The sequence below is a fragment of the Eurytemora carolleeae genome, unplaced genomic scaffold (genome assembly GCF_000591075.1).
Source record: "Eurytemora carolleeae unplaced genomic scaffold, Eaff_2.0 scaffold476, whole genome shotgun sequence".
Classification (NCBI taxonomy): Eukaryota; Metazoa; Arthropoda; class Copepoda; order Calanoida; family Temoridae; genus Eurytemora; species Eurytemora carolleeae.
This window is the reverse complement of record NW_019396367.1, coordinates 111197-127240: the sequence shown is the minus strand read 5'-3', so window position 1 is coordinate 127240 and position 16044 is coordinate 111197. Positions and strand designations below refer to the sequence as shown.

The 16044-nt window shown below is 33.0% G+C and overlaps 2 protein-coding genes across 2 annotated transcripts in view; one reads left to right on the top strand and one right to left on the bottom strand.

The window, feature by feature from the left end:
• Window positions 1–16044, top strand: part of LOC111701830 (muscle calcium channel subunit alpha-1) — an 85491-nt gene that overhangs the window by 64825 nt on the left and 4622 nt on the right. The window lies entirely within an intron of this gene.
• Window positions 4970–8649, bottom strand: LOC111701831 (uncharacterized). The gene is made up of 3 exons (XM_023473276.1): window positions 6714–8649; window positions 6129–6281; window positions 4970–5366 (listed from the first exon to the last, which is right to left on the bottom strand). Exons 1-3 carry the CDS (start codon window positions 8126–8128, stop codon window positions 5207–5209), a joined length of 1728 nt encoding a protein of 575 aa, XP_023329044.1. The 5' UTR covers window positions 8129–8649; the 3' UTR covers window positions 4970–5206.

Genomic DNA, 16044 nt, shown 5'->3' with positions numbered 1-16044 from the left:
GATGGATAATGTAGCGATTTTTACTATTCTCAAAACTGTTTCTCTACAAACTTTTGCACAAAGATAAACCCAAGCCACCCACGCTTTCCGCGCCTTTTTAAAATCTTGCTTTAAAATACGAACTATGTGCTGCCCCATACTGACGTCACTAGGGCTGGGCACGATGAGATTGATCTTAATTCCGTTTGTTCTCCTGAAAAAATGATTGTTCCCCAGGAACGACGCCCAGCCCTGACGTCACAAGTATCTAGCAAGGGCAAATTTCTTAAATGTTATGAAAACAAAGGTTGCCAATAATCCTGAATTTATATTATATATATATATATATATATATATATATATATATATATATATATATATATATATATATATATATATATATATATATAAATAAAATGATTAAGAGGAACATTTATGATGATGGTGTGAAGCGCCCGAAACACTAGTACTACATACAAGAGTAGAAAGTCTATGAATTAACAGAAGGTTTGAAAATTAAGAGAAGGTTCTATATCTCTCTATCTCTGTCCTAACATGAAAGTTAATCCATTATGCGCTCTTAACATGGATTAAAGGAACATTACAAGTTCTTTCAAATATACTTTAAATAAAACTAGATGTGATAAAGTCTGGAAAAGTTAGATGAAGCTGGATAAAAATAGGCATCAGCTCCCCCCCCCTTATTATACTTTCAGCAATGTGTCAAGGATTTTTCCTTTCGAGACAAAAACATTTGTAGAACGTCATCATACTTCGTAGAAAGGCATTTTTTATCGGTTTCCCGGCCAGGAAGTGTGAACTTTTAAATGAGAAAGCGCTAATCTACAACGCATAAACTCGATATCCAGGTCAAACAGCTGACTTGTATTTTCACGAACTCTCATTGGCTAAAAGAAATTTTTTTGCGAATTCTGATTGGTCAGGCCTTTGAGATATCCAATTGAAAAAAACGCTATCTTTTGACATTCCACAAAATCGAATATAAATGTTCTGAAAGAATGAAAGTTCTGACCTCTCTGCATACAATATAAAAATTTCTTAAAAATTATCTTTTTAGATATTTTATTCTAGATTGTCAGTTAACATAAAGGCATATATTCATACATTATAATATGTGTTATTTATTACAAATCAAACAATAAATAAATATTAATGTTATATTTAACTGCAGCGCGTCGAAATACTATGCAATAATGATCTAAATTTTGAAAACGTTTTACAAATTTTCTCCATGTTTTATGCTGTTTTATCTTTGCAGTTTGATGGTGTAAACCTTTCATCTTTCAAACCTTGACTTTCTGATATAGCAGCAGTCATTGTTTAAAATATCAAGGTCAACAACATCAAGTTTTAAATATATAAAGTGGTAAAGAAATTGATTCTTTGCCACAAACTCAAATATTCTAATCCCTATATTTAAGAAACTTGGTGATTTAAACCATTGTTATTTCAAACTCGGGTTATTTGATCTAACAGAATTCATAATTTGAAATATCTGAGTTCTACGACATTAGACTGCAAAGATATAGGGATTTGTAGCATGAACTAAGTTCCTTTAGAATTTGAGAAAGTTTTCAGTTTTCTTTTAACTTGTATGATTTCCTAATTTTCTTAATTGTGGATTTAGAAGGATTTTCAAACCTGTTCATTATAATCATGTCACGTATTTGGAAGCAAAAGATAAGGACGAAAAAAGCAGCTATTGAAGCAAAACTTGGTGAGGTATCATGAAGGAAAAACTATAGAACTATAGANCTCATTGACAAAATAACCATATATTATAGAGAATAAACTGTTTGCATAATCAACCCAGGGAATTTATTATATAATATACGAATGCGCTGGAAAATTATCGATGATTAAAGGTTGTAATATCTGAAGGATTTGTTTGGTATTAAATATATTTTTTACGATCCAAGTCGAATATTGCAACTTTCTGAATTCTACATTCTTCTGTAGGAGTCGTTTTTAACAATTTTATTCTTAAAGACGCAACAGATAGAAGAAAGCAATCACCATCGATAATTTTTCGCAGTGAGTCTATGCCCCCTTTCATTTTTCGCTAACACTCCCTTTAAAACAATAAATATTAATTACTGATATCATCTTGGAGACCATTTCCCTGCTGTGCAGTTCCCGTGGGTTATTTGTGCATTCTAATCAAGAGATAGAACTATAGAAACTTTTAAATGCAGTTCATTATATGATTATCTGAACATTATAGAATTAGTAAAACAGAGAACTTTTACATATACTTAACTGTCCAAGGATTTGCTTTCATATACTAACTGTACTGTATTGTATACTAAATTGCACTTTATTGTACTTTACTGAACTGTACTGTACTGTACCGTACTGTACTGTACCGTACTGTACTGTACCGTACTGTACTGTACCGTACTGTACTGTACCGTACTGTACTGTACCGTACNGCTGGGTTCCTAAGCTAATAGTTTAGTATCCTCGCAAAGCTGGTTCCTAAGCTAATAGTTTAGTATCCTTGGAAAGCTGGTTCCTAAGCTAATAGTTTAGTATCCTTGGAAAGCTGGGTTCCTAAGCTAATAGTTTAGTATCCTTGGAAAGCTGGGTTCCTAAGCTAATAGTTTAGTATCCTTGGAAAGCTGGGTTCCTAAGCTAATACATTATATTTTGAGATTCTGAAGAAATCCATTAAACAGGCATAATCTTAAGTCCATGAGATAATAAGATTAAAGGAAAATTAAATAAAAAGGAAAATCATGAAAATCCAAAATATCTTTAGTAAATTTTTTACATATATATATACTGTTAAATGTTTTACATTTTAGGCAATAGGCATGTGTACAGTGTACACCACTGTACAGTGTACACTACTGTACAGTGTACACCACTGTACAGTTTACACTACTGTACAGTGTACATCACTGTACAGTGTACACCACTGTACAGTGTACACCACTGTACAGTGTACACCACTGTACAGTGTACACCACTGTACAGTGTACACTACTGTACAGTGTACACCACTGTACAGTGTAAACCACTGTACAGTGTACATTCATTGTAAAGTGTACACCACTGTACAGTGTACACCACTGTACAGTGTACATTCATTGTACAGTGTACACCACTGTACATTGTACACCACTGTACAGTGTACAACACTGTACAGTGTACACCACTGGTACAGTTTACATTCATTAAGGGGTTTTAGAAGCAGCATTAAAGCAAGTACATTAAAATTTTTAGAACACGATTATTGTCATAAATAATATTTAATTTTTTTTTTGTTTTAAAATTTATAAACCGGAACAGTTTATGTAAGTTTAGAAAAATTAAATCTTGTTAAATGCAATATTGATCATTTGGATGGAGGATGGAGGAACATATAAGTTTAAAAGATTTTAAAATATTTTTAATTTCAACAAAATGTTAAATTCAACACTTTAAAAGTGTGTCTACGAATAAATTATAATGCAAGCACAACATTTTAGACATTAGAGAAAGCAAAGCGAAGATAAATATATTTTAAATATATTTACAGTTTTGTTAAAATTTTATATTTTTTATAAATTAATTTAGGCTTGGTTTTTGAGGCACACTCCATAGGACAGAATAATAGAGAAATTTTCCAATATTTAAATACATTGAACATAAACTGTGCCATTTTCATTTGGAAATGTATGACAAAAACTAAGATTATTGGATATTTGAGCAATATTGAGTTATTTTATTTTGAGGAGACTAGTTTCAGCTTTTTTAAGATATATTTTCAACAACCTGGTTTATAGTTTACAGGGTAAGGTTAGTGAGCTTGGCATATTTAATTATATTCCTGTCAATAAAGTGACAAAAGGATGAGAGAGGGAAATATTTAGGATTTATTGTAAATTCTCATTTTAGCAATCAACTCGGCTCAGCTTAAAGGGACTTCAACTCTGCTCAGCTTAAAGGGACTGTAAGCGTAATTTGAAGTGATTCCCCAATAAAAGACGGATGCATCCGATTCACAATGGCACTTTGAGGCATGATATCTCTGAACGACGATGATGAATTAAGATTAGAATTTAACTTGCTGAAATCTGTGAAATACTTTCTTTGCCTCGGCATTAATCTGCTAGACACTTTAGAAGAGAATCAAATTGTAAAAATGATCAATTTTCAGCTGGTATCACAAGAATATCTTTGTCATGTTTGCTGAGACGAGGTTTAAAGAGTGCTGTTGTAAATCCACCCCTAAGCTAAGCTTCCGGTCCGTACTGTTGTAATCTGCCGTTCTCTGACCGAATACATTGTGGATTACAGTGAAGATATAATCGTGCAAGCAACCTTTAACATTTAGAACACTTGAAATTATGTCAACAGTCCCTTTAAATTAGCTCAGGTTAGTTCATTGTGGCTCAATTCAGCTCAATTCAGCTCAAATCAGCTCTAATGAGCTCATGAAAACTTGATTCAACTTATTTAAACTTATTTCGGCTTCTTGTACTTAATTCTACTACATTTGTTGCGTGTATTAAATTCTCATTTTGAAAAATGCCAGTTTTTTAAACTGTTAACGATGTTTTTTCGAAAAGTGCCAAAAACTGCTAATTTAGAGAATATATTAAGATTAAAACTTGAAATAATTTTCTCCCTGTTCTCCTCATTACTCCTCCGATGGTTCATTACTCAGTAATTTTCTTTCCAAAGAAGATAAACTTTTTTCAATAAAAATTAATTGGCAGCTAAACTTGGTCATTATAAACAGGTTGAAACCGGAGAATATATCTGGGAAATATCCAGCAGTTTTTACATGAATGGCTCAGCTGTTTTTGAGGGAATAGATAATGAGGTGTGAACTATTCATCCCTGTTCATTCTTTTATTTCTTTGTTGAGCGGAGCCAAGTTATCGTTGGAAGCTTGGACTCCTTGGACTCAACTTTTTATCTTTATCTTCAACTGCCAATTCATCATCTAGAGTTCAACAACTAATTTGGCAATTTACAGAGTACTTGCAAAACTTAGTTTCTACAGATTCATGTCGAATTGTGCAATTCATGGTTCTTTCCTTTTTTAAAAAGAAAACGCATTCTTTATATAATCATTTGAATGTTTTTAATACTTTTTGTAGATTGGTGTGTGATCAGTTTAGTTTACTTTAGTTTTTTTTTAACCAACTCATCAGTTTTGTGGATTAACTTATTTTTCTTCAATGTCGGAATCTTGGTGTCCGACTAAGAGTTGCTATATTGCGACTGGGTCGTTCTTTTCGTTGTCGAAATTTCGCTTCTTGGGTCGCTCTTTCTTGGGGGGAGGTTTGTAAACGACGACATGTCCGATTCCAGTCACAGATTTCCCACAGCAGAATATTCTCATATGACCATCTTCTCCAGTGTACATAAACCTAAACATGAACATTGTAGATATTGTACTACACATGTACAATATATATATTTTGTACATAAACCTAAACATGAACATTGTAGATATTGCATTACACATGTACAATATCTATATTTTGCACATAAACCTAATCATCTGCATTGTATATATTGTACATAAAACTAAACATGTATAGTGTAGATATTATACATAATCCTACACATGTACAATTGTAGATTTGTACATAAACCTAAAAATGTACACTGTAGATATTGCACATAAACCTAAACATGTACATTGTAGATACTGTACATACACATAAACTTGTACATTGTAGATATTGTGTACAATGTACATACACCTAAACTTGTACATTGTAGATATTGTACATGAAACTAAAATGTGCATTGCGGATATTGTACCTAAACCTAAAATGTGCATCGTAGATATTGTACATAAACCTAAACATGTACATTGTAGATATTATACAATAACCTAAGCATGTACGTACATTGTAGAGATTGTACATACACCTAAACTTGTACATTGTAGATATTGTTCATAAACCTAAAATGTACATTGTAGATATTGTATATAAACCTAAACTTGTAAATTGTAGATATTGTACATAAACCTGAACATGTACATTGTAGATATTGTACATAAACCTGAACATGTACAACTACGAATATATTTCACCAACTAGTAAGACAGGACCCTCGTATCAGAGAAGAGCATATTAATTATAGTTATTTTGCATCATGTTAAAAGTTTATTGAGGTACCTGCTACAGATGCATATATATAGACAGCTACAGACCATAACAGCTGCTGGAACTACTGACCACAGCAGTAACCACATCATTGTCCGGTCAGGGGTGTAGTCAACAACAACAAAATCAGGAAACTCAGGGTCGTGGTAGCAATCAAAGGAAACCCTGAACATTAATGCTTAAAGGGATTATTGATGTAATTTCAATTTTAACCACATCATGCTCAATTTACAATGGTACCTTGTCGGGCCTGTACCCTTTTATTGGATTATCAATGAGAAAGATATCATCGTTTTTCCTAATCAATTTTTTAGATGATGTGCACCAACTTTGGATTAAAATCGGATATAAGTCAACTTAATTATCATCAAAAAAAAAATTTGATTTAATAAAACCAAAGTTTTCATTTGGTAAAAATTTTTAATCTGTTAGTTTTAAATAGCGAAACAGTAATTCAAAATAGACAACGTAAACAACGTTAAACCACGTGAACTTGAACCAACGCACAAGAGAAGTGGTTAGATTAAGTCAACGTAGTTCAACCTCTTCGCATTAAATAAGATGCTAGGTTTCACTTATTACTTCCTTATTTCTCACCTGGAAGTGTAGTTTGCTCCGTCCTTAGCAAACTTAGCATAGAAGTTCATGCACTCCATACTCAGGGTGTTCACACAACCCTCTACATTCTTCATTATCTTAGTATTATTTACAATAGTGATATCAGACTCCAGGGGGATCAAACTCTCGAAGTTGGACGCATTGTACTTGATGAACCTGTCCCTATCCTCCCTCGCTACACTGTACACGGACATGAGGTGGGAGTAGTTGGTTACTCCCAGATCATCCAACCAGGTTCCGTTAGTGCAGTCGGATCCATATATAGTATTCATCTCACGGTTTATCCGTATCCTGGAGCAGGTTGCAGCTAGGCGGGTCCAGTTCGCGTTCTGTACAGCCTGAGCTGGCATCGGTGTTTCCGTACTCCCGTTGATAAACGCCTTTCTACAGTGACCCATGACAACCCGCTCACCGCTAAACAAAACCATGTTCTTGTCTTTTAAATCAAACTTTTTAAAATCACAAACTCTCTGACATTTTAGGTCATAGATCTTTGTACACTCTCCTTTTTTACAACTGTAGTAGGTTAGTTTAGGCTCTGGAGGGTTTCTCGTCATATCAACACCAAAATATGCAACATCTTGTCTTGAGTGCATGCTTAGACAATGCAACTGATCATTGCACATGTCATCGCAGGTTTGACATTTCGGAGCTTTACAAAGCTCTCTTCTCTCCGCATTATAGAGTTCAGGTTTCCGATCCTTCTCAAAACAGTATCTTGTATCCTTAGGACACTGGAGAGCACTTAGAGTTACATCCACCACCAGGCTTACATTACTCTCAGGACACTGGTTACAGTTACAGTATCCATCCGTTACATATCCTTCCTTACCCCAGGACATCTTGAGATCCTCCAGGGTGTCCTGGAAGGTGCAACTGTATATCATACTCACGTTCTTACATTCTCCCATCTCACAGGATATGACGTCATCAAACTGTTTACATATCTCCTTACTTCCGTTCCGTTCAATTTCCCATTTTGATCTCTTACAGTTCATAGGTTCTAGATCTGCTAGCGTGGTGCAAACATGATCAAAGAACCAGGGTTCTTCTAGAGTACATCCTTCCCAGGTCATGTCTGCTCCACGATCCCTTAGCACTCCAAACACTTTGCTGCAGGGGCTAGCACCCTTGGATAAACACCATTCTTCACAGGAGGACCAGGCACAGATTCCATCCTCTGGAGTTCCTGTTATATTCCTCTGTACTAGGGTTGTAGTACAGCGTTTAGGTCCAATGATGTTCTTAGACATCTCTTCAAAGGATGGTTTATAGATGATAACAGTGCTGTAGATCAGAGTGACTACCATAACAACGCTGAACATTATTGTTAAAAACATGCCAAGGCAAAGCCATTTCTCTCCGCCCTGCGGCGGAAGTTTAGGTTTAGGCATGATACTTTATATAAACTCACAATCTGTCAAGAGAAAGGAGTAAGCAAGCTTTATCAGATTAAATGAAAGGTCCTGTTCATTTTATTTTAAATTCAATCTTAATAGATATATATATAGTCTGTTTATATACTGTATACTTAGGTCTCTTATCTAAAGCGTAAAATCATTATAATCACGTTTTCTTCTTTTCACTTCATTTTCTTGTTTTTATCTTTCTTTTTCTGTCTGCTGTCTTCTAAGCAGTTTGTATATCAGCTGTGCCTGGTTCGGTTTAACTCCACCCAGAATCAATACTTCCTTTCCAGCTGGGGGCAGGTTGCAACTTTAAAACCGGCCTCGGGGGTTGCAACTTTCAACCCAGTCTCTAAAAGGTTGCACATTTCTGCCCAGCCTCCGGCATGCAATTTCAGGTTGAAATGAACAAACTGAAATTAGTTCTTTTAATATACTTTTGGAACAGTGTAAACCAATTAGTCAGGGAGTCTGAATTCCAATAGATGTAGATAGATAGATAAAATATCAGTAATAAATTGTAGAATAGGGAATGAATATAGAATAGAAGTAAGGTCTAGGATTTATTGGACTTTTAGGCAATTCTTGGTGTCAGGCAACCTTTCCAAACCAAAAGAAGAAACAAAGTTTATAATCAGGCATACAGAACTTACATAAATTAACCACCCCCCCCCCTCCTCCTCTTCTAAACATTACAAAAAAGTTGAACAATACTTTTCTTATGGTATTACATGGTGCAGGTTTAACCCCAAAACAAACTTCAGAGACAACTCTATCTACACTCTACAAATCTGAACGAAATTTTCTTATTATTGCACAAAAAAGGCAGATCGCATTTTGGAAATGCCAAGATTAGGGGTATTTTGTGATTATAAACTCAAGAATTTTACTTTTAGATTAGTTTTACGAATAAACGTCGCAAATGTTTTCCAGGATCAAAGACTACCTTCAAATAGTTTAGCTCCTGTCATGTTTCGTGGGACACCCTGCATCTAGCGAAATGAATTTGCATATTTTGTCTCCGTTTCGTGTTTGTTTAAGATTAATAATATCCTTGATTGTTCTGCTGGTGACAGCTAGAGGTGCCGGCTTGTTATAATATTTGTCACAATTCAAACAATCAATACTTTCTTAAAACTAAAAATTCTCAAATCTCAAGATGTTTCTATGGAGTTAGGTTCCAAGTCCTACAATTCAGTCTCATAATTCAATTTTAAGTCTCAACTTTTTACATAAATTTTGTGAACAATGGTCTTTTTTTCCTGGAAACACTTCCATGTTTTGTGCACCTATATTCTATAACTTTTAAAGGAATTTTCCAAGTTGAATCTTTAAGAAACTATTCACTTACTTTACTTTAAAACTAGCTTGGGAACCCAGCTTTACCTGGAAAACTAATCTTTCTAAGAATTTGTTTGCTTAAGATATTTACGAACATTTCCGTGGTTCTATCGAGTTTCTCAATCAAAATTCAAAGCAAATTAGTCAAGGGGTTCAAGAGTTATGATCAAACATACAAACAAACATGAGTTTTGATCGGACAAACTTACAATAAGAAGGGATTATAAAGAACTTTTTTTATGTAAACAAAATTCCAATTTTTAGTGATAATCTGTAATTTTTGTTAACTCCAGGGGGAGGAGGAATACAAATTTTGAAAATAGAACTTCGATGGCAATTTAGGGGAAAATAGTGAATAAAGGGATTTATTCAACATTCAAAGATTTCGTTCATAAAAACTTTGCCTTCCCCTCCTCATAAACTATCTCAGTTTGCGCCTCTGCTAATCTGCCACCCTCCCCAACCAAAAACTGTTGATCTGCCACCCTCCACAACCAAAAACTGTTAATCTGCCACCCTCCCCCACCAAAAACTGTTAATCTGCCACCCTCCCTCACAAAAACGGCCCCAATTTGAAACTAATAACTTATAAATCTAATAAAAGTATTATCTAAAACTTTAACTCTGTATAAATCTGTCCTATTGTATATTGTAGCTTCAGTAAGTTCCTTGTTTACTCTTGTAAACAAGGAAAAGGAAAGAGCTTTTAAAGAATTACAAAACTAGAAATTCATTTCTCTTTGTATTTACTTTCTATTATACACAACATTTGCAAAAGTTTAAAAGAAAAAAAGACTCCGCCCCCTCTGCATTTAATTTAATTATTTTCCTTCAACTCCTTCTATGATTTTATGAATATTAAATTTAAAAATATGCTGACACAGTCTCTGACCACACGGAAAATGTAAAATGAATTATGAAAAAAAACTTCTTGTTATATGTATTGCTATTTGTGTAGAGGAAATGGAAATCGGGATTTTGGTACGTTTTTTCAATTTTTAAAGTTTTCTTTCTTTAACTTCAATATTTTTGTAAACCGCTTGATGTTTCTAAGAAATGAATACTGATTTCCGAATGCAGATTTATTTCTAAAAATGTATAATTTTCCTTCTCTGTGCCGGATTTTCTAAAAAATGTCCTATCCAAACGTGTTGGGACTTGGGGGATATTTTTTTACTTGCATTCGTTTAAGAAATGTCCGATTTATGCTATTTTGAAAATTTATTTCGCTGTTGATTTTCAAAAAACAAAATTTACGGCAGCCATTTTTTCACACACTTTTTTGAAAGATTATTATTCTAATACAAAATTGTCATATTTCAAAGGGGTTTAGTTCGTCACTATTCTGACCTTTCCTGGAACCCATTGGAAATGTTTAAACACAACCGCAACAGCAAATTACAACATCGAGTTTTAACTTTAAATTACATGAATTAAATATATTTATGTATTATTTACAAATGTACCAATTATTCACTAAACTGCCAAAAGTTTTAAAAAATGCAAAAAGTTTTAAACTAAAATTTGCTAATTACTTCAGAGGATGTTTGATTCTGCTAATTAGATTTATAAAACATTTTGGCATAAGAGAAAAATGATCTGGTATCTTTTAAATGGAAGAAAAAGTTAAACTAGTCCCTAGCTCTGATCTATCATCTGATCTGAGTCTGACGTGTTGCTCAATAAAAAATTAAAAAATCTAGATATTTATTTAAAATCCAATAGTTTACTATTTGATAAAAGATATTACATTCTTTTACATATGTTACGGCGTTACATGTTTATCTTATGTTTGCGGATCTTTATCCTATTTTTTGCGGATCTTTATCTTATGTTTGCGGATCTTTATCTTGTGTTTGCGGGTCTTTATCTTATATTTGCGGATCTTTATCCTATGTTTGAGGACCTTTATCTTATGTTTGCGGATCTTTACCTTAAGTTTGCGTATTCGCAATCAATAAGAAATTCGAAGTGAAAACGTAAAGGTTAAACTTCTAAATTAACTTTTTAAATTTATCCCTTTGAAGCATAGTTCATGCGTCTAGAAAATAAACATGTAATAAGTCTAAAAATGTTTCCTCTAACGTCACAAAATTGTGAATAAAAATTTCTTCAAAATTAAAAATAATCTGTATGGAGAAGAGAATACCAGGATTTACCCTGTGAAATGTTCTAGGTATAAATATTCCATTAGTTTCCAGGTCAGACATGGCTTTTCACTGGATTAAAAGATAAAGCTTAATCTAGAAACAGGAGCTGTGATTTACCTACTTCTATTCTTACCCCCCCCCCCATTTAATATCTAACCACGTCAAACTAAAGCAAATCACAAGTAAAATGGAAATCATATAAGTTTCCAATCACGATTCCTCTATTTGAAAAGCTATTGAGAAGAACAAAAATGTTTACAATTTGTAATTTGTAACCGAATATATTTACTTTAATAATACTTATTTATAAAATAAAAACTGGAGAAGCTATGAGGTCACAAAACCGTACCAGTAATATCGCATTAATTTGACCTTCTCCGTCTGTCTATTTCACGGCGTATACCCTTTGTTCACAATGATTCAACGGTTCGGTCATGATCAATGACTTTTTTCCTTTTTTGGTTTTAAATAAAAAGTCGAAAATATAAAGTATTGCTGAATTACAGTCAAACCCGTGATTGAATACATCTTGTCCTGGGGTAAGTCCAGGCAATGCATGTTTTGTAATTAAGTTACACATATTATAAACTCCGATCCTGTGGTGCTTCGTGTTTATCTTTTTAGTCTTAATTTTCTTTTAGCTGAAGGCATTTTTCGTCAAACAGCAGATTCTTCTATTTTTTATGGACTTTTCTAAATTTGAAATTGGAATGATACCATTATTTTTTACGTCTGCTTTTAAAAAACCGGCAGTATATATAATCTATATAATAAAGCTCTTCGGTCAAATATATATTTATATATATATATGTATAGTTGGCCAAAAATGGGCTAACATTTTTTAAAGAAACCCATGGGTACCAAAAAATCGAAAGAAAAATTTTTTTTAAAATATTGATTTAAAAAAATTCCACGGGCAACACCGGGAACTTCAGCTAGTTTGTTTGTAGATATGTCAGCTATAGCTGTCTAAACGGCTGGACCGAATTGGCTGATTTTTTTTAGAGAACTCCTGAGTACACAGGGGGTAACATAGGTTAAAAAAATTTAATTTCATTTTTTTCAAATTCTATTTTTTCAAATTTGTTTTTTTATTTTATTTTATTTTATTTTATAGATATAAAAATGATAAAAAAAAAGAAATTTCAATCTAAATTCAATTGATTTCAGTAAAATCAAACAAATTTCATGAATAAAATTTTTTTTTATTTATTTGATTACAAGTCTTGTGTTTTTGGTTTAAAATAATCTCAGTTTTATAACTAACAAACCATAAAATAATAATAAAACATAAAAATTAGAAAGCATGAACACCCCTGATCGAAGAAAAAACCTTTTAACCTTTGGAAAAGATTATTTTTTCCAAATGTTTCCATGCTCTTAAACATTTTATGATCGGCATTGAAGACTGAGACAGCAATTTTCAATATATTGGAACCCAGAGAAATTTATGGATCACTAATATGTTACGCTCAATTTCTTACATTTAATTAAAAATAAAATTCAATTCTTTAAACAGATTGACTATTTTGATAATAAACAGATTGATTATTTTGATAAAAAAGAGATTGATTATTTTTCTATACTATTGATTAGAATTTGATTAGTTATTGAATCTGATATTTTACACAGATTTGGTCACTTTTATTTGTAACGGAATTGAGTCTTTGCCACAAACTCAGATTTTTTAATCCCCAATGTGTTAGACCTCAAGATATATTAAACTATGAATTCTGAGGCTGAATTTAAAGAATTTGAGCCGCGGTTTAAATGTAAGTCACGGCTTAAATTTTAGTGATTCCACTTAAATTTTTATTAAATTTTTCAAGATTTAAGCCGGCGCTCTATTGAAACCGGTTTTTGGGGTATTTGAGACGCGTCTTAAACTCATTAAATTCGGACACTGTTAGATCAAGTAATTTAAGTTTGAACGATCCAAGATCCACACCACCAGGTTAAGAAGATATGTGGATTAGAAAATTGAGTTTGTAGCAAAACTCAATATTATTTATTTATTTATAATGTTTGTTTAACAACAAACATTTAATGAATGAACTTTATAATTTTGTCTAAAACGTCCATTTTCTTTATTCGAATTCTCCTTTTTAAAATTCAGTTTGAATCCGGCGATAAATATTTTACAATTGTTTTAGAAGAATTTTGTTCTCATTTTACACCCATTTTACGGGTAAAATCTTCTGCAGTTATGTTGTTAATATTTTTATGTGAAGTAATATTGAACAAATATAGTGTTTATTCTTGACATTTTTAACCAGCGTTATTTTCAAATTGTAGACAGAGATGATGGTAAATATGAAAAGAGGCTGTTTGCTTTTATTGAGATGTATTTATGAATTATTTTGATAGTTTTTATTGAAAATTCTAAACTGTTTTCTCATAGAGAAATGCTATTATTGGTTTCGACCATGTATTAAAACGGTCAACTCAAATCTGTCAAACTAACTGATTTTCTAATCTCTTTATTTTTGCAACCCAATCTGACAGATCTTTGAACTTACACTATTTGATCTAACAGAATTCATAGTTCAAGGTTACCAGGTTGCATTCCTATTGGTCAGCAGTTTATTTTTATAATGGCATAATGATCTTTTTCTGATGAAAAACTATTAATATTTCGAAAAAAGTTTCCACAGAGAGATCCCATTGATTTTTTCGAAGACAAATCGTTTTTGCAGCGTTCCTAACACATCTCAAGGGGTAAACAATTATACACTGCGACAAGTTGAAAAAACTCTGTAATTTTGCATACTCTTTAATTTGGAACTTATATAAAAAACTTCACAACTTTGTATCCATATCCCATATCCCAGGGTTAAAAACTTTGCTCCCTCTTTATTAAAAAAAGATACATTTTGTTTTGAAAAGCTTCTATAATATTAATAGATATACTGTTCATTAGTCCAATTTCCCTCATCTACAGAGAAATGGGCGCACAATACAGGACGCATAAATGGGGCCGCACTAAAAAGGGTTTAAAATAAAAAGTATGTAGCTTATCTTTTTTCTTTCTTTTATAATGAATGGTATAAAATATTCAAATATATTTAAACTTTATGAAATGCATTAAAGTTTTTGATAAAGTTTGATTAGTTAAATAATAACTTGATTATCTGCAGGATATTATTTATCCTTGTTTGCCAAATATTTTTCCTAATTGAAAACTTGTATTTCCTTTTCCGGAAATTATAAATGAAGTTATATTTATATATATTTTCAGCACAACTTCTCATTCAACAAAGTTTCGTTTTATTTGGCTAATAAATGAACTTTTTGCCCATTTCTCTTGAAGTCTACATAAAAACATCAACCTTCCATTTCTTTCACTATTTACACTAAATAATTATTTCTTTTAACAACTCTCTGCCTCTCTACCAGACCTATAGCCACCGCTATATTTCTCTTCGTCACGTCAATTTATAGAGCCTTAGGTCGGAACCTGATCGCTATATCCATTATGGGCACTTTTAAATTGGAGGATTAGTGCTTGAATGGAGCTGAAAAAATTTACAATTTAATCTCGATCCCTCCTTCGCTCCCATCTTGTATTAACCTCAACCCCTATCCAATCTTATACAACCCAAATTAAACCTTCCACCCTACCCTCTCATTTCTAACCACTCTCCCCCCCCAACTCGTCTCTGTCTCATGAATATTAAAGATGGATTTTGATTCCCTAGATTTAAGAATATTTGGTATATTTTCCTATGCAAAATCCCTTCTAGATTCTCTAGATAACACTGTTCAGATATATTTCCCTGTTGGCCTCCAGGCAAACTTCTCTTGTTTAATTCAGGGAATTATTAACTGCAAGCTTTTCAGCTTCTTATAATATAATTAGCTCCACTTCTGTACTGAAGTTCCTATACTGTACTGTAGTTTAGTTACCATACTGTACTGTAGTTTAGTTCCTCTACTGTACTGTAGTTTAGTTCCTCTACTGTACTGTAGTTTAGTTCCTCTACTGTACTGTAGTTAACACAAATTCGAAATATAAGGAAGACAATTTTACCGACTCAATTGCAGTCAACTATGTGTGTATACACACAATCCATTTCCGCCATGAAGCAAACCCATGTAACACTCGCTCCTTCGTCCCCCCGCCTCACCCCTACACACCCCAGCCCTCAGTCAGGTTAGGAGAGTTGGGCTGGTAACAGCTCCGACACAGGGAGCCTCTTGACTCCTTCATGCTGATGATGCAGATACTGAGCTAACAGCAGGCGTGCTTATACCTCTGATCTCCTATTAACTTCTTGAGAAGCTTACCTAGGAAACATATACACGGCTCCGATCCGAAGTTTCCGCTATCTCGAGTTGCATTGCCTTAGTTCCATTGATAAGCCCTGTTGTCCCAGTTCCTGTTGATCTGCTCCACCAACATGAGCTCTACAA